The sequence below is a fragment of the Streptopelia decaocto genome (genome assembly GCF_964273445.1).
Source record: "Streptopelia decaocto genome assembly, chromosome: 1".
Classification (NCBI taxonomy): domain Eukaryota; kingdom Metazoa; phylum Chordata; class Aves; order Columbiformes; family Columbidae; genus Streptopelia; species Streptopelia decaocto.
Genome location: NC_138663.1, coordinates 73726766 through 73745125, shown reverse-complemented (window position 1 = coordinate 73745125; position 18360 = coordinate 73726766). Strand labels below are relative to the sequence as shown.

The 18360-nt window shown below is 40.1% G+C and overlaps 1 protein-coding gene across 2 annotated transcripts in view; it reads left to right on the top strand.

The window, feature by feature from the left end:
* PRR5 (proline rich 5) overlaps positions 1 to 18360 on the top strand; it is a 54934-nt gene that overhangs the window by 12336 nt on the left and 24238 nt on the right. For both annotated transcript variants that reach the window (XM_082076049.1, XM_082076048.1), the window contains 4 exons: positions 5385 to 5433; positions 6114 to 6171; positions 10200 to 10291; positions 12443 to 12583. In XM_082076049.1, coding sequence (XP_081932175.1) covers positions 5385 to 5433; positions 6114 to 6171; positions 10200 to 10291; positions 12443 to 12583 — 340 coding nt within the window. The remainder of the gene's footprint in view (positions 1 to 5384; positions 5434 to 6113; positions 6172 to 10199; positions 10292 to 12442; positions 12584 to 18360) is intronic.

Sequence of the window (18360 nt, the reverse complement as noted above, 5' to 3'; positions counted from 1 at the left end):
CTTTTCCCTCTCTCTTTGTCTTTCTGAAATGAAAAAAAAATATTCTCCAGTTATTTCTTCTCTGGGGAGAAAATGACATACAAAGAATAGCTTTTCTAGGGTGGCTGTCAGTTAGCATGCTCCATCAATCATTTTGAGTTAGATATTGGAATAATGGTTGATCATTATTACTGTAAGTACAGTTAAGATTGTTCAGCTTTATCTGAATGACAAAAACTGGTAGTTCTGAGCTGAGATTTCCTGGCCCAGTGCATTTGCCTCAGGATGCTCATCTGCTGGTGAGGGACAGAAGAGGAAAAACTTTTCTGCTGATGTGACAAATATAATCTTGTATGAACCAACAAATAGAAGACAGATAGACGGTATTTGGTGAATTGTGCCCAGTTTTTGCTTTCATTTACCTGAGTATAAACCCTGCACAATGATTATGATTGCTAATATAGTTGTTTTGAATTTATTGCAACATCCCAGGCAGACGAACAGGCGAGCTGACTACAAATAGATTGATTTTCCTTCCATTTTTTGATGGGCTTTTCTGCTGCATGATAGGCCCATTCTTTTTGTTAGGGTAAGGATAACACTGCGTTGTTGTTATCTTGGCTGAGCGCTTAGTTTTGCTCTGCTTCTGGGAGAAGCAGACTCATACCTGAGCTGATGGACAAAATATTTTGAAATCTAGAAAGCTGCAAATGAGGCATCAGCAGCGTAACTCTCCTGGGATGAACAAGCATTTGGCGAGGTACAGCATGACTTTCAAGACTGGTTCTTGTCTACTGCTGCCTTGAGGTTGTTCCGTCTTCCCTTCGACTTGGCATGAACAACCTTCTAATTTATTGCCAAAAGCTGCCTATGCTCTCGGTGACAACTCTGAGGTTTGTTTTTGTGAAGCTTCTCCAGTGTGTCCCACTGGCTTCATTCACAGAAAAAAAGCTAAGATGATAAAACTGCCAATGGGTGAAGAGGACACAACAGCCAAAAGATCTGTCTCTAGAGGAGGGCATGGTAGTGGCACTTTTTTAAACATGCATGTTCACACGTCCACCCACAGCCTCTTTCCAGAAGCGACTGTACTGTATGCTGTATGCTTCATTTTACTGCCAACCACAGTCAGTAGCATTTTAGGGCCTTCTGACTTCTTTGCAACCAAAGCCCTTTTTCCTCACTTAAATTCAGCTCAAAACCTAACTAAGAAATTACTGATTTGACACATACCACTTACTACTGCTGTTATTTGATTCAAAATAACTTTCTTTGGGTTAATGTTATTACCGAATGCAAAAATATCTGATTCATAAACGTGACCTCAGAAGCAGAACAAGTGTATATTTGCCTTATGATTGTTTTAGGTGTATTTTCCCCACAAATACATAAATAAAAAGAAACAAGTAGTCGTTATTTCCACTGGACAGAATTTGGGTGTGGAACTGTTCAGGTAAATGGCTACTATTGGTAACTGTTTTCAACAATTGCAGGACAGTAAAATAGGTTATTTTATTTTACCACTTTAATTAGAGCATATTCTGGGATACATCTGATAATTGAACTTTGAATATCCAAGCTGATTCACAGACCAAGAATAAATATTTGAACAGTTACGTTATGCCTGCAGTATTTGCACACCATCATTTTGAGTCAGGAATGTCACGTATATTCAAATACTGGATGTCACATACATGCAAACAAATACGTTTAACTTACTTTTCCAAACACACGTCGAGGCTTTGTACCCTGATTATGTATGCGCTGATTATTTAAGAAAACATCCCTGGGTACGAATCTGTACAGTCCCATTTACTTTTCTTCTAGCTTTGGCTTGTAAAAGTTGCCACTCATTTACACCAATGCCTTTTGACACCATTCTTGCATTCCTCTGGCATTAGAAAGTGGCCTTAAAATGGAGTTACATAGTGTTCAGAAGCCTTACTACTAGTAAAATCAATGTGTGACTTCAGTGTCTTTCATATTGCTTTAACTCTCTGCTAAAGCTAATGAAGTACAGTATGGTAGTGAGAGGATACTCCAGTAACTGGAAGTGTCAGCAACATATGTCCTGTACATTACTTCTTCTGAGCCCTTACTTGGTGATTTAATAGGGGATTGATGCAAAAGTCAGGTAATAAAAATCTATATGCCAGTACTTACTGTTTAGTATTTCTTTTGATGTATGTGTGTTATATTAGTCAGCATATAGTGTTTTTTCCTTTTTCATTTCATGCACCATATGTCATTTCAAAGTGTTTATTTACACCACTTGTAAATCAAAGAAGAAAAAGAAGGAAAGGGAAACACAGTGGAAGCAGGATGTCCTGTATTAAAGCTAATACATATTTATAGCTGCCTCTTTTCTGAGTTTCAGGATACTGATTTGATGGAAACAAAGCACATTTCAGTGGCATTTCCTCTGTTGTAGCAAGAATTCAAGTCCAGTAAAATCACTTGTTTCCATTTGCTTCATTTAACTTTATTTAATGGATATTTTACAGTGTTTGACTTGCCATTCTGAGTAATGTTGCAAGAGTTAATTTCAAAGAGAACCAGAGTAGTGGCTGCACGAAGATACAAAAAAGTAAGGAGGTATTTTAGCATATTTTATGTGAATTTATATTATCATCTTAATTTATGAAGTCATTAAATAGGCAATGAAACCTGATACCAATGATATACAGGCTTCATGGGAGTGCAAAATGACTGGCTTCAAAATCAGATGTGCTTGAAAAGAGCTCTGCTATCTTATCAGGGTTTTCTTTTAGATTTAATCAGATTTTTACTTGGATTCCACCATGATGTCCTGATATCTAGATAAGGTTATTCAGTAATCTGAATTACCCAGGATCTAACAGGTGACAACCTACCTGATTTTTGTTAAAGGAAATTAAGCAAGGATTAAAAAAAAAAAAAATGCAGGCAATATTTTGGATCCAGTTTTGTTGTGAATCTATTTTGAATGAATATGGCTACAGAGAACACCAAACACCAGTGTTGTGATGTAGCCTGAGGGCCTCACTATTTCACGAGAAATTAGTTAAGCAGTGTGAAGTATCTGTATTATTAGGGATTCAAAGAGCAAGATGCATTAATTGTGCTGTCAGTTCTTTGTCCACCCTGTAAACAGAGATGCTAATGTAGCCATAATGCTGCTTGGTGTGATGCAGTCCAGTGCATATCATTAACCACAAGCTGGTTGTTTAGTTCATTTGCATCTGAGAAAATGGAAATGTGGTGGGATTTTGTTTCATCAGAGGGCTAGTTATTGGATAAGTAGAACATAATTTTGTATTTCTTGCCCTAAATGCCAGGAATTATAAGTAGAACCTAAAATGTGAAAAGAGAAAGTATTTGCAAATCACCTGTTCAAGATTATGAGGAATCCAGTTCTAGACTTCAAAGGGCTGCGGGCTTGAGGAGAGGGTAGAGAATTAAGCAAAACTTGTCAGCATAAAGTATCAGTATTTTTTTAAACAGTGGCCCTAAGAGATATATGGGGATAAATTGTCTCTGTCATAGCTGGATTCAGAACTGCCACTTTCTTGTTATTTTAACCTAAAAATGGCTTATCTGTCCATGTTAAAAGAAAAACTTTTAGTGCTATCTCTTGCAATCCAGAAAATAATCATGCCACATGGATATCAAATTTTCATTTTGAGTGAGCACAGCACAATTTGACTGTAGCATCCTTGTACTTCTTGCAGTGGGGGCTCATGAGCACTCCTAAAGCTTTAAGAATCTTTGGGGGAGGTGGATTTTAACCCCTGCCAAGGGCTTATCAGTGGGCGCCACAGAGGATGGAGCTGCAGGGGTTGTCCTCTCATATGTGGCAACAGCGTGCCAATGGGGCCAGCCATATAGTGGCCATTCGTGGCAATGAGAGACCTACAGCTAAAGCCTGGGCTGGCTTTGAAAATTTTTGTCCATAGATAGTTTGTCTGAATTAATCAGGTTTATAGCTGAAAAGGATTTTGATGCTCAGGAGCATCTGAAAACCCCCTTCCTTTTGTTTATTTTGAGTTTCATTTATGGCTAGAGTGTTTCCACAGGATGCTATGAGGTCGTTGTGAACATGTGCTGTCCACAATACCAAAGAAGTTGTATTTTGGCCTCCTAGAGATTGACCTGCACCTCCTTTCCCTGAATTTCCAGAAGATCTCAAGAGGCTGTGCTGAAGCATGTGGTGATAAAAACATCAGATCCAACTCCTGCAGACCTTTTCATGGAGCATAGGGAAATGCTAAAATTTTTAAATCAGATGTGTATTTGTTGACTGGTTAAATAATTTGATTAATGAGTTGTTCATTAAAGACATAACCCAAAGGGGTAGATGATAACATGCTACTGACCATATAATTTACATAACTACCCTAACTGAAGTGTGTGTTTAGATTTTAAGTCGAATTTGATCTTATTTCTTCATGGGACCTGAGGTGGTCAGACAGGGACGGGTTTTCAGAAGACCTCCAGTCCACATTTGCAGATGTTCAGAAAACCCAGCCGGGGCTAGATTTTTACAAGGTCTGATCGACATGTGTCCCTCATCGATGCATCTAAATAGTGACCTGAGTGCAGAGAAGTACATCCAGCATCCAAGATGCGAGACTTCGATGACATACAGCTCTTCAGCAATGTACTGCGTTTTGTCTGAATGCAAGTGTCGGGTTGAATTCAGTTTCTGAATCTGGGAGTTTTTCAGGGGAATCCTTTGCCTATGGGCTTCGTTTGCCCTCTGAGATTGCGTTGTAGGTTCAAGAGTAAAGGAATCACGAAAGGTGAAACTGTTAAATTCCTACCTGCTTTTTCAGTGAAACCATATGAAACTTCAGCTGTCATGGGTCTCCTGACTGGAAGATTGTGACCATTTTAGTGAAAACTGCCCGAGTTTCATACCTGCAACAAAACCCACAGAATATCATCCTGCTGCAGGTTTTTCTCCATAAACGTTTTGTATTGGCTCGAGTTTTTTTTACTTGACACAGGACAGAGATGATTTGGCTCTGAACACACGTCAGCCAAGTCACTTGCTTGGATTTTGGCTCGGACCCATGGGTGGGCAGAGAGCACCAGGAGCTCTCCCACGTCTGCAACACCCTGGCACAGCAGGAGAGCAACTCAAGCATTTTTAAAAGCACTGGATGTGCTCCATTTCCCTTCATATTGTATTCGTGCAACTGAGCCATCTAAAAGCACAGCAGATATTTTTCAACACAGAAATGCTGGTTGGGAGTCTTGGTATTGTTGATCCTGTTTGTCCTATTTGTCGTTGGGTATTATTGACAGTTTCTGTGCTCATATGAAAATATTTTGCTATTAGTGACATTCCCTTTTCTGTGCAGTGCACAGCTAAATACATTTTGCTGGTTACACAGATCCGTTTCTTATTCTTTTTAATACAGGCAATTATTGAAAACAGAACTGGGATCCTTTTTCACTGAATATCTACAGGTAAGCATGTGTTTTCTTTCATTTAAATCAGGTTTTGTTATACACTACTGAGCTAAATTATTTCACTCACTCAAAGTGCCGATTTGGAGCCCTTTGAAGCCATTCAGAGATGTCCTTTGACTTCTCTGTGTTCTGTCATTTATGGGCTAATGAGATTTGGATTTTATATATGTAGTTAGTTAGTTAGATAGTGAAAGCCCAAGCTGTGGAAGATTTGTGCAGTCACTGTGTCTCTGTATGACATCACTGTCTTTCGGTAGACTTTAGACATTCTCTTTTAATTTCAAATTTAAGTTCCTGAGTAAAACAGTTAAGTTAATTGTAGTAGTTAATAGGAAAGACATTTAGTAGTAAGTACACACCATCCATTGAAGCACTATTCTTTCTGCTTCTCCAAAAAAGAGTACTCTTGTCATGAGTCAGCCATTTGAAGTTTGAGAAGCACTTTGTACTGCACAGAATACATACTGTATTCTGAAAGCAGCAGGTGATTATATCATAGTTTCACAAGTGTCCCAAGTGATTTTAGCAAGACGGACACAGGAGGCATCCTTTAATGATTGATTATTAAAATAAAAGACCCCCTGTACTGTCAAAAGTTAAGAATGAACCAAATGTGAAATATGATGGCTGTAGGGAAGTACAGAATTGAGTAAAGGTAGTTTTTATTTTATTTACAGAATCAGCTGCTCACAAAAGGCATGGTGATCCTAAGGGACAAGATCCGGTTTTATGAAGGTAAATTGGATTTCGGCATGGCTGTCTATGTTTGTCACAGGAGTTTTAGCAAATGCATTCTGAAGGTAGTGTGGTCCTTTCCGCTATCTTCCTGAGGCTGGATTAGTTTGTATGTATTCATTCCTGTAGTCTGTTGTGTCCTGCCTTGGTGTTCCATTGGCTTTCATCAAGGAGAGGTGGTTGCCTAGAGCAGCAGCGAGGGAGTAAAGGAAAAATGACCTCCAGCATGAACACTTCCTTCTCCGCCTGCTCAGTGTTAAGGAAAATCGGAAAAATAGAGTGAGATATCTTAATAAACAAAAAACTAAGCACTAAGATCCAAATTACGTGAAGTGTCTGGCTAAGTCCAAAATAATGCTGTAGGTTGTTTTAAGATTTATTCTGGATTCATGCTTACTTAAACGAGGTCAGACACTGTCTCTTTTTTTACAGTTAAGGCCCCATTTATCTGTCTGCACCTTCTGGAGGTGTCACCTTATGGAAGTAGACATCAAGGATATCTTCCACCCGATGTGTCATTTTACGGTCATGTTCATTTTTTGTCCTGTGCTGTTGTGCAGCATTTAGATATGCCATTAAATACGCTGTATTGTCCTGTGTATAGGCATACAACATCAGAGGGTGAAATGGTTTCAGAATATCTTCAAGAATTATTGCCCATGCACATAGTCTGAAGATCTTTGGAGAGTCTTGAGGCAATTTTAAAGAAATGTGTCTTTCCTTTTCCAAAGCTGCAGTCATAATACCACTTAGTCTAAATATACTGTTTAAGCAGTAGCCTGGAGACAAATATTTCTATTCATTTCAGCTATCTGTAAATCCTAAATGTGACCTTTCACTACTGACAGTACAGTTGATCAGATTAAGATGGTGCTGTGGGACCCAGCTTTTCTCACAAAAAGACGATAGCCCTGAACACTGCAAAAAAGGAACAAATTTCTCATTAAAAAATACTGTTCAAAATCCAAACTCTTCTAAGAATTCCTTAGTTATATAAAATAACCGTTTGAAGAGCACAAGGGGAGCTATGAATATCTTGAGACCTTCATAGCTGCTTTGCAAATGACAAAGGAAGTTGATTTTTAAGTACCGAATTGGCAAATCAGATGGAGAGACCTACCAAAGTCCAACTCATTTTTCGTCTGGTTTTACTAGCTTGAAAATCAAAAATACTCTGATGTTTGAGATCAAAGCTGTGAGATGAAAAATTAAAATGTGAGACTACTAAGTGGCTTTCAAATCTATGACCATGTTTAGCAGATACAACATTGCAGCAAGTGGTTAAGTTTATTTTGGTTTTGAATTTGGTCTATCATTTTGTGGTTACCTGTTAAATGATGGTGAGAAATGCTAGTAAGGTGAGGATTAAATCAGTCACGTTTTTTCCAAGTCCAACCTTGGAAATGTCAGCTCACTAAAACTGGCAAGTTACAGAAGGGCGGCTGTGATTTAGGAATCTCATTCAGAGGCAGAGTTCTTTCTGACAGGCAGCTTTCTGGTAGCTTGCCTGGGGAGCTGCTGGCAGATGTGAGTTTCCAAGGCTGTAGTTTGCGTCTCCTGGCGTCAGAAGCAGTAGCACCCCAGAGTTCATCCCGTAGTCAGTGACCCCATGGCTCCCAAAACACCCAAGACAAAGTGGGAAGCACGGAAACCTTGGGAGCTCCCATTCTGAGTAGGGCTCCCTTCCTGGGCCTGCAGCAGCCGTCCTGCCCTCAAATCTCAGGTTGTCCTGCATCCCGTAGTTTGAGTTTCCCGTAGTTTGAGTTGGTGTCAAAGTTCTCAAAAGAGGAAGAAGATCACTTCAGAGCACACTTCGAATGGTTTTTTGTCCTGCAGGAGGTTTTGAAATGCTGATTTTTTTTAAATTCTTATACTTATTTCAGGAGTTTCAATTAGCTTTTATAAGCACTATGAAAAGTACTGCATGTAGTTTTATGTCATACAAAATTGACTATATTGTCCTTCATTAAAATGAGCATTTAGAGTAACCCCACTTCCTGGAATCCAGCAAATGCTTATGGTAAATGTAGGGAGCATTTCCTGCCAGTACAACAAACGTATTCTTGAAAGGACACGGAAGTCACGTTCTTCCGTGTGAAAGATGCTCATGATCAACAAACCATAGGAATTCTTTCACAGCCCCCAGTATGAGGTGTACCTAGCAGTTAACTCTGCAGCCTTTCTGAGCTGCTGTACAGAAATCCATTACTTTGCAAAACAAGCTGCCCACAAGATGAAAGGAGTGTGTGACAGTAAAGTCATGTTCATCTCATCAGGGTAATTTGACTTCATGATATTACAGCAGCACGGTTTGAAAAGGTCCAATGTTCAGCAACCACATCTGGAGCCAAATTTGTAAAGGCTTAGTTTCCACTTCAACTTGTGGGCAACTAACGTATTTAAGTCTTTTTAACACTCTGCCCTCAAGGCATAGAGCGGTTGGGCTTCTCCTTCATGATCTGAGTTATGTCTTTGAAACACTTCAGTGTTTTGGACACTGGTATATGGAGGTTAATGCAACCATATTTATCATTATTATTATTACTGCTATAGCTGCTAGGAAATTCTGGACCTGGCTCCCTGCCGTTTCACTAGAATTAATGCAAGACAAATTCTAAAACATTGAAACCGAGAACACCCTTTTCAGTCTTGTGCATGAGTATGTAGGACAAGGAGAACTCCTGCCTGGTGGTGCAGGATTAAAGCCCTTGGTGTGGTTCACAAGCCAGCAGCTGCAGTGTAGCACAGTGGTCCACATTTGTTACTGAAAGCACTTCAGCCCAGGAAAAATGTGGAGTTGCAGATTGGCCAGAGCTGGTGCTCTTTGTCATGTGCTTAAAAATGCAGGGAGATCAAGTATCCCATAATAAAGGCTGGCACTTGACTAACTTGGAAGTGTAGATACTTTAGTGCAGAGTTTCTTTGTGACATGTGTGCAATTCTGGGCATAGTGTTCCCTGGCCAAGGCCCTAAGTAATGCTGTAAAACCAAAATTAAGCGTAATATCTGATTCTGACACCAGTAGTAATATTGATGGATTGCTATTGAATTTCCTTCTTGATAGATGTATTTTATTGTCTGAACGCCTCATGATTATCGATGTATTTATCTCCATAATACTTGCTGGCAGAGGTGCAGTGGCATTGCCCTCATTTCACAGTTGGGTTAGGGGCACAGGGATGCTGAAGAGCTCGCCCAAGGTCACACAGGCTGTTTTGGGGAACCATGGGTTTGAAGCCAGCATTCAGCTATCAAGCCAGGCTTCCTGTCCTGTAGATCTCAGCTTCTGCATTTGCCTCTGTGTTTTACAAAATGTTCAGTGAGAAACTCTGTGTCCAACTTGGTTGTAGGACCTGGCCAGAGCTTCTCCAGTCTTCACTGGATATAGAGAGGGAGGTAGCCTCACTGTGAGGACCATGGGGGACTCATGTCATAACATGTTTTAGCGGCATCCTTTAAAAGTTACAGTAAAAAGTAGAGCCGCAACACCATGCACTTCTTCCATAGATCTTGGGTGAGGTTTTCTGTGTAAGTGGAGGTACAGGGAAGCTGAGGGATCAATCTGATGCGATGGATCTCCACAGAACACAGCTTGCTGTGTAGCCCTATGGCTTGGAGGGGAGCGTGGTGGGGGAGATTTCTCTGCATGAATGTTTTCATGTTTATCCTGCTGTGTTCTTCTGCTGCCGCTTTCCTCTGAAGTCTTGTCCAGCAGATACTACTGTAAGAAGAGGAGGAGGTAACCTGGACTAGTATTCTTTATTCTTCACGGGGTTTTTCTGAGTAAGCTTTAACCTCAAGATCTCTGAGTTTACTTAAGAACATTAGATGTGTCATCTGGGAAGTCACAAATACTGAACGATCCCATACAGCGAAAGGAATACTAATTCCATACTGCTAATAGTACCTGTTACATGATTCATCTTTGTGTATAATAGCAGATCCACATTGTTTCCTGCCTGTTTTAGTCTTTGCAGTTAGCCAATTACAACCTAAACGGTTCACTAGTTTGTTTTGTGTTTTTGCAGGGCAAAAACTGCTGGATACCTTAGCTGAAACCTGGGATTTTTTCTTCAGTGATGTCCTGCCCATGCTTCAGGCTATTTTCTATCCTGTGCAGGTGAAAAATTACTCTGTTACTATAGAATCTTGAAAAACTGGAAAAAGCAACTTAACTGGTTCATCAACAGATTGATGCAACCTTAACTCTCTCTCCTTGGGCCAGCCTCCCAGTGCAGCTGTTCTGTATAGTCATGTCATGCAAATAAATCACTTATGCAAATGGATTTGAAGTGCTTGGGTGAAAAAAAGATGAAGGGGAACTTTGAAAACAGGAGTGGAGTACAGGGAGGATGGGTACTCCTTCTGTCAACTCACACTTAAAAGTCAAAAAAAGGTTACGAATGATAAACCGAAATATGCACACATTGCAATAAGTGGAGCTGGTTTGACTTAATATATGCATTTCCTTCTCTGCCATCATCTCTCAAATATCTCCACTTTTGAAAAGGAATTGTATTTTCAAGGTCAAATTCTATGCTACTATAAATGAACAGCAATAGTCAGTGGAGAAAGACCAGTTTACATGGGCACAGAAATTGACTCCAGTAATTTTAAATCCACAGTAGGTACTTGATCTGATTTGGAAATCTGTACCAGAGCAATGTAAGTGACTTTGGAGTTGCTTTTAGGTGCCTACAGATTTTACTGGGAGTTTGGTGCCTAAACGTATTTGGAGAAAATTTATCTCCTTTTTCCAAGTGGACTTCATGCCTAAAATGATTATCCAAATGTTATTGATTTTACCAGTTGCATCTGCAGCTAATTAAAGGCATGAAATCTGAATTCAGTGGAAAAATTGCGACTTTACCAGAATTTGGTTCTGAGAGAGAAGAGCTCTAAAATCATACAGGGCTACTTCACCTGTTCACTTGTGTCTTACCAGTAGAAACTTTAAAACTATAGACATACTATGGTGTTAAAAAAAATGTATTGGAACACAATAGGAGATTTTTCTAAGCACCACATAATTTCAATCCAAGGCATTTGGGAACCTAAGGATATAGGTAGGCTCTCAACCTGGTTTTCCATACTGACTTGACTGAATTAGAAATCACTCAAGTGTTTTTGAAAATTGCACCAAATACCCCTTTTCACTGTTGTGTTCCTTAAGCCTTTGGAAATAATTTAGCAACACAAGTCTCCTCACCTGTTAGATGAAAAATATTGCTTGAACTTTCAAAGGAACCAAGAGGGACTACGACCCCTAAGTCCCATGTGATTTCTAATAGGTCTGAGTACCTGATGTTCTGAGGTTACTTCCAAAAGCCCAGCTGGTGCTTATGTGCTCTTGTAAATTCTGTTCATTAGCAACTGAAACGGATTTGGGGCCTTCTATACTTCAGTATAAATAATTAACAAAGTGAAAAGGAATGGGTGAGGTGGGGTTGGGTCAGTGTTCTTTATTCCAAACTAAGATAAGTCAATACCAGCTGAATACCAGACCTTCCAGAAGCATTAATATTTGACTGGCAGCACTCATAACTACAGGCAAGAATATATATGTACAGCCATGAATACCCAAGGGAAAAACCTTGATGCCAGAAACAGCAACAGTTTTTCAACTCCTCATAAGGCAAGTGGTGGTAATCTCTGCAGGAAGAGCTAGCATTGTATTCTTCAGATGAGATTTTTTTCGGTGAGAAGGTATTCTTGATACTGCAATAAGATGTCTTTGAAAGTGCAATATGAAACGTGAGCTCTGCTCCTGCCTTATAGTGAAGTCTTCCAAATTGTAGAGAAAAGGAGAATCCACATGTGGAGTGGGTCTCAGGATTCCTGCCATAATGGGAAGATCATACCCAGCCAGTACTCAAAATCTTGAGAAATAATGGAAATTTAAGCCTTTTTCAGCCCTGCATTTGTTTGTTTGTTTGTTTTTTAAAAAAGACAAACAACATGATACATCTCATTACTGTTAAAATATAAAATATTCATATATAACCTGTGCTCAGGTATGATCATGATCCCCCACACCTCACCCCAACCCCTCATCATCTTCATACGGGGTTAGACTGTCACTGTGTGCAGCATTCATTACTGCCGAGTCAAATTCACTCTGCAGACTCGTAGGCTGTTCTGTGTCCTTTGTTATGTTTCCTTTGCTTTTCATTTAGGTTTACCATTCTTGTAATCCCTTAGAAGTGGAGAAAGGAATTCTGACTGAGGCTTTTGAAACTAATTTTCACACTGCTTTGTTTCTGTTTCGAAGGGGAAGGAGCCCTCGGTTCGGCAGCTGGCTCTTCTGCACTTCAGGAATATAATTACCCTTAACATTAAATTGGAAGATGCATTATCACGTTCCAGAGCCAGAGTTCCACCTTCTATTATTCAGATGCTGTTAATACTCCAGGTAAATTGGTTACTTTCTCAGGCTGTTTTCTTTATCTGTCTTCCTGTATGGTACTGCTGAACTATTCTTAAGCAGTCTCTGATTTTGCTTATTCATTTAAGAACTTCTTAACCCAGAACGTCAGAGCTTCTGTGCAATTAAGTGTGGTCCTAATATGTAAAAGTAGAGACTGGAGAGGTTCAGACTGTATAACTTAGGATCCAAAGGGTCTGAGAGCACAGACTCATTTTGAAACTGTGGGCCTTGAAATACGAAATGTTGCAAGCACGCCAGTGTATGTGGTAATAACAAAACTTCCATTAAATACTACGTGCTTGTGCATTAGCAGTTCTGTATATGAAGCTTCACATCTGGAGTTGGCAACAAAGTGAATTTATGGTTGAATCATGGTCACATTTGGTCACTAGAACCAAGTACTGTGAAAGTTGTTGATACAAAAACATTAAGACCAGATACTGGTATTTGCCTTAGGGCTTTTTTGTTGTTTCTTTTTAGTGGTAGTGAGGAGAAACAAAAAGAGGAATTCCAGGAAAAATGCAAGTTTAAGATTTTTTTTTTCTTGATTGAAGAAAAACATGAGCTTGTGTTGAGGAGAAGGGGTATGAGGCAGAAGTGAAGGAGAGAGCCAGGAGTGGATTCTTGGGGAATGAAGAAGTTGAGATTTTCCTGGCTGGTGATTTTTTTAATAAATAAATAGGAAGGATATAGTTTCTCCTACACTTCAAACATTTCTTTGCTCTTCATCACAATATGAATTAGTTCTGTGTCTGCAATTGTTTTAAAAAGCAGTATAATCTAAAGGCCTGTGACAAAAAATGGAGGAAAGGAGTAAGATTCTCTCTGCTGGGTCAAGAAGTGGTGTTCACCACTGCTATCACAGTGCACATTTGTTGGAACATATAATATAATGGTGTATTTAACCTAGTTTTCTCAGAAAAAGATACTTATCCAATAGGACTGCTTGCTTGCCTCTTGTCTCCCTTCTCTCTAGCCTCTATCTTGCCAAATGCTTCTTGAAACTGCTGGCTGATTGTGGCACAATGACAGCAGTATCCGAGATATTAAGATTTCCTAGGAGTTTCATGGAAATAAGTGTCTGGAGAGAGGAGAGAGAGGAGCCTCAGGGAAAAACTGGAGCATGGGCTTAACTGCATAATGAGACATCAAAGAATTCATGTAATTGAACTGTGAAGCCAAGCTGTGTTAATAGACACCAGAGACTCCACATGAGAGAGTACCATTGCAAAAACTTTAATCACAGGAAGGTTGTCTATCAGGCCTCATCCCTTCTTAGACACAAGGTAAACTGCCCACTGTAAACCAGGCTTCAGAAGCGTTGTTACTAACAGACCTGCTAGCTTTTTTGTGGTTTCTTCTTTACAGAGTCTGTGTTGGCTCTGGGCAGGATCCGGCTTTCGGATGAATTCAGTGGTGAGCTGGGAACCGAGTAACATCCTGATTTAGAAAGTTCATAGGAGGTGATGTGGAGATATTTGCCAAGATCAGTGCTACAAGAAACAGTTTCTTTGCAAATCTGCTTTATTCAACAACTAGAGGTGTTAACAAAGTGGATGCCTGTTTAGGGTAAAAGGCCAAATCCATTCTCATTGCAAAGCTGTTGGTGGAAATCAATAAGGAACCGAGAGGCAGTTTGCCCCTGTGCATTTAGTTCTGCATATGTTAACTACGGTTGTGTGGTGGGGATGGTGAAAGTCCTTTCTTGGCAATAGCTCTGCCAAACTTGTCATTTAAAATCTAATGGAAATTATAGGAAAAGGTCAGAAGAGGATATGGGAATGAGCTATTTACATATTTAGCAGTGTTAGTCAATAATTGGATTTCAGAGCAAAGGCTTTTTCCCAAACTCAAATGTCACGTCAAAGAAAAGCAAATTTTATACATTCATGGCATTATAATGGAATTTCCTTGACTTAGATTAACTCAGCACGTGAATAGTGCTGAAACAGAGAGAATAATTCAGCTGTCCAAAGAGCACATGGTGGTCTTATGTGCATGGATTATCCCAGACTGAGAGATGATGTCTTGGTATGGACATTGTCTAATTCCTATTGCTGTCTATCTTGGATGTCTCCTCCATAACAAAAGTGACACTGCAGCAAGTTCCCACTGCTGGAGGATGAGTCTGGTGATATGGACCCTGGACTAAGTGTTGAACCCGGTGCTAAATTTCCCCTTTTCTGTCCTGGGCAGCCTTGTGCAGCTGTGTTACATGATTAAGGAGTTGGTCATGTTCTTCAAGACAGCAGCTGTAATGTCAGCTGAAGGTCACAGCTTGACAAAGGCCCATGCTGACACACAGCAGTCTGTCCTGTTAGACTGGATTAAAGCAGCAGAGATTTGGTAACTAATGCAGGGTGTATCTGGTATTGCTCATGTAACAGCTTGTTAGGGTGTAGGGGAAGAGCTCTGACAGTTTGTAGGAGAAGAAACTTTCTTTATGGAAGGGAAAGGAAGGGAAGCTTTTTTAAGAGGAAATGTAAGCTACAGCAATCCTTGGACCTTATTCAGAAGGTAGATGCTGATTCAGCAAAGCTTAGTAAGCACATGTTTTATGTGAGCGTGGGTTGGCTTCAGCATGTGAGCAATTTCCTTGACCTCTGGGAAGTTACTGACCTATTGCAAGTTGCATGCATTCCTTGCTTGCTCAGCTAGCTGCATGCTGGCGTGGAGAATAAAATAGTCCCTACCAAAGACCTCCTGAATAAATGGGCCTGAAGCGAAGTTGAGCCTCTTGCTTCATTGTTTGTGTGATTGATTTTCCTTCTTTGCATCAAATCTTTCATCCTGTCTACAGTAAACTATTTGCTGGAAGTATGCCTACCAGCCATGCATTTAGTATTCTAGCATGGGATACAGGCCCCACACCAGTCCTCTGGCATACAGTGACATGACAGAGGGTATGGATAGGGACAGAAGGGATCACCAACTTGACACATACCTCACAATTTACCAAGAGAGCCAGATAACTCTCTTTCTTTGCATCTAAGACATCAAAGATTTTTTTCTAAAAAAAGGGGTGAGGGGGAAGGAGAATCTCATAACTTCTCTCTGCAGTCTGTCTTTGAAGGAAAGAAGCACCTCAGTTTCTGGGATGAAGCTGTTACAAGTATTTTAATAGCAGATTGTACATCTGAAGCTTTATTGTAAGATACTCCCCATTTAAAGGACCAGAAAGTATTCCTCAGGTTAGTTATTAGGCTTGGGTGCTCCAATCCAGTACAGCCATTTCTGCATCTCTCTAGTGCTGTAAGCTGTACTGATTACAAGACAGTTAATCTATTGGGGAAGAAGGGTTCCCCCAGAACCTGAGGAAGGAGTGATGTTCTCATGTTGTTGAAGTCAGTGGGAGTTTTACCATGGCATGGAAGAAGCGCCTTATACCAGTCTAACTTTCTGTTGCCAGCATAGACCGACCTGGTTACAAAGCACAAACTTGAACGTTAATCCTTTGTGGTCACTTATTGGCAACATGACTTGAAGTGCCTCCAGGCTGCTCCTGTTTAACTTTTAGGTCCTTGAAGAGCAGAGTCATGATTGAGGGAAGTAAAAGAAGAATTAAAACTGCTTTTCAGCACAGAGAGGCGTGCAGGAGCTCAGGTAACTACACTGAGCTGTCAGTCTTGCCTCAATGACCTTTCTCTTTGGGTGGAATTAGGAAGCTGGAGGGAGAGGGATAAAGAGAAGGAGACATTAGAAAATAATTTTCTCCCTTATGCTCTGTGGACCAAAGAAAGTAAGGCTACCACCAGAGGATAAACAATCAGACTTATTTGCCAAAACATTTTGTCAAAGACTGAAGCTGGAACATCATATATCCAGGTATCCCTACTGAAGTCTGAGAAAGTCAGAAAAGAAGAATTAAAGAGTTTTTATCTGTATCTTTTGGATAACATCATGATTGAGTGCACAGAATCTCCAGGTGACCCAAGGTATTTAAAAACCCTAGAAAAGCACACTACAGTATCTCTCATGCTGAGAGATGAGGCCTCACATGTTTAGTGAAGCTCTGAAGAGAAAAATAAAACCTGTGGTTTCCTTTTTGGTTTATCTGAGCTTCATTTGAACTACCTTGCATGTTGTCTTTCTCTGTAAAGGAAGACAAATACATAAAACTGCCTGGTGGGACCCATTTGTTATCTCTGGAAGGTTCCTAAACATAGATTCACCTCCTTGCATTTTAACAGGGTGGAAAAGCACCTTGCAAGAGCTGAAAGCAAGTGCAAAAAGTGCTGTTTTTTCCATCTCAGTAGCCACACAGCAAACCAAAGACAGTGTAGTGGTTAAAAACAAGATACCCTTTGCTACCTGAAAACTGCAGGGTCCTGCCTGAGGAATGACAAATGTGCTTTAACTCTGCAGTGTGTGTCAACTCGGGTCAATTCTTCCACAAAAATCAGAAACCCATAAGTAAATGTATTGTAGACCATATTTAAATGTAAATCACCATATCAAAAACCTATGTGTCTCCTGTCTTGTGCATAAATGTGTTCTTCTTTCCTGGTGAAAGAGTGGCTTGTCTGTATCTGCCCCATAGGCATGTAAGGAGTCAGGTAAGAAATCTTACAGCTGGGACATTGCCTGACACAAAGGGAAGAGTTCTCGATTGCTTTGTATTGACATAGGGAAACTGATAATCTGGCCCTTCATATTTACACCTGTGAGTATTCTGTAGAAACAACGCTTCATTTCTAAGCAATATCCTCTTATCTTATTCTGTCTTATTTATTGTCTCTATCAGCAGATGCAGTTTGCAGTAATTAAATTGACACAGGTTTGTTATCCTGGAATGAATTTGTATTCCCATGATTTTTAAGACGGCATAGCATTCGTTTGCTGTAGGAAAAAGATCCTGTGGAAAGAAAATCTTGACCTTTTTGCTAGTGAGGAGTACTTGGCATATTTGATTTTGAATTTCTTTATATAGTTTTAATTATTGTTCTAGTATTCTGGTGCTGGGAATCAGTTCTTCATGGAAGCACCAAAAACGCTATAATTATTTCATCTACATCTTGGAGTATTACCTCAAGCAGAGTGGCATGTGCTGTGTTAATGAGACAAGAAGCTGGGAACTGTCCGGAAAGTTCAAAAAAAATGGCAGCAGCAGTAGCCTGAGTGCAACACAGGGGAACTAGAAAGGTCTAAATTTACTTTACAGCGGTGCCGACACTTTGGTCAGCCCAATGGTACCAGGTGGGAGTGCTAAGTACACTATTTGTGCTAACTGAAGTACCACCTTCGCTTGCTTGCATGCCAGTCAAGAGCAATTGCCCTGCCATTGCTGGGGGCCTTGGTGTAAGCGGTAAGGACATCAGTCAGTGACAATCAGTAGCTATACATTTTCCATTTACAAGCTGCAGGCTTAAAGAGGGAAACCGCATCAGAGATGTTTTCCCGCTATAATGTTTTTAGCTCTGTTTCTACCTGGCACTTATTTCACAGTTCACCACAAGTGTGTTTTCTCTAGGAGCAGAGATAAGGAGAGCGAGCGTGGTTGCTGTTACCCCTTCCGAAAGCCTGACTGACAGGGAGCTTTTTCAATAGTAACTCCAAGGCAGCCAGCATTTCTGCACCACAGGCCTTGTGAGATCTGCACTCATGTGAACCCTCTTGGTAACTAAGGCCAGTGAAAATCCATTGCCATATGAAAAGAACAGATTTTGGATTGATAGTGATTACTCTTCAAAACTAGTTCTCAACATACTTGACAACACTACATGTTGTCACTTCTATAACCTTAAGCAGCTGAAAAGCAGGAA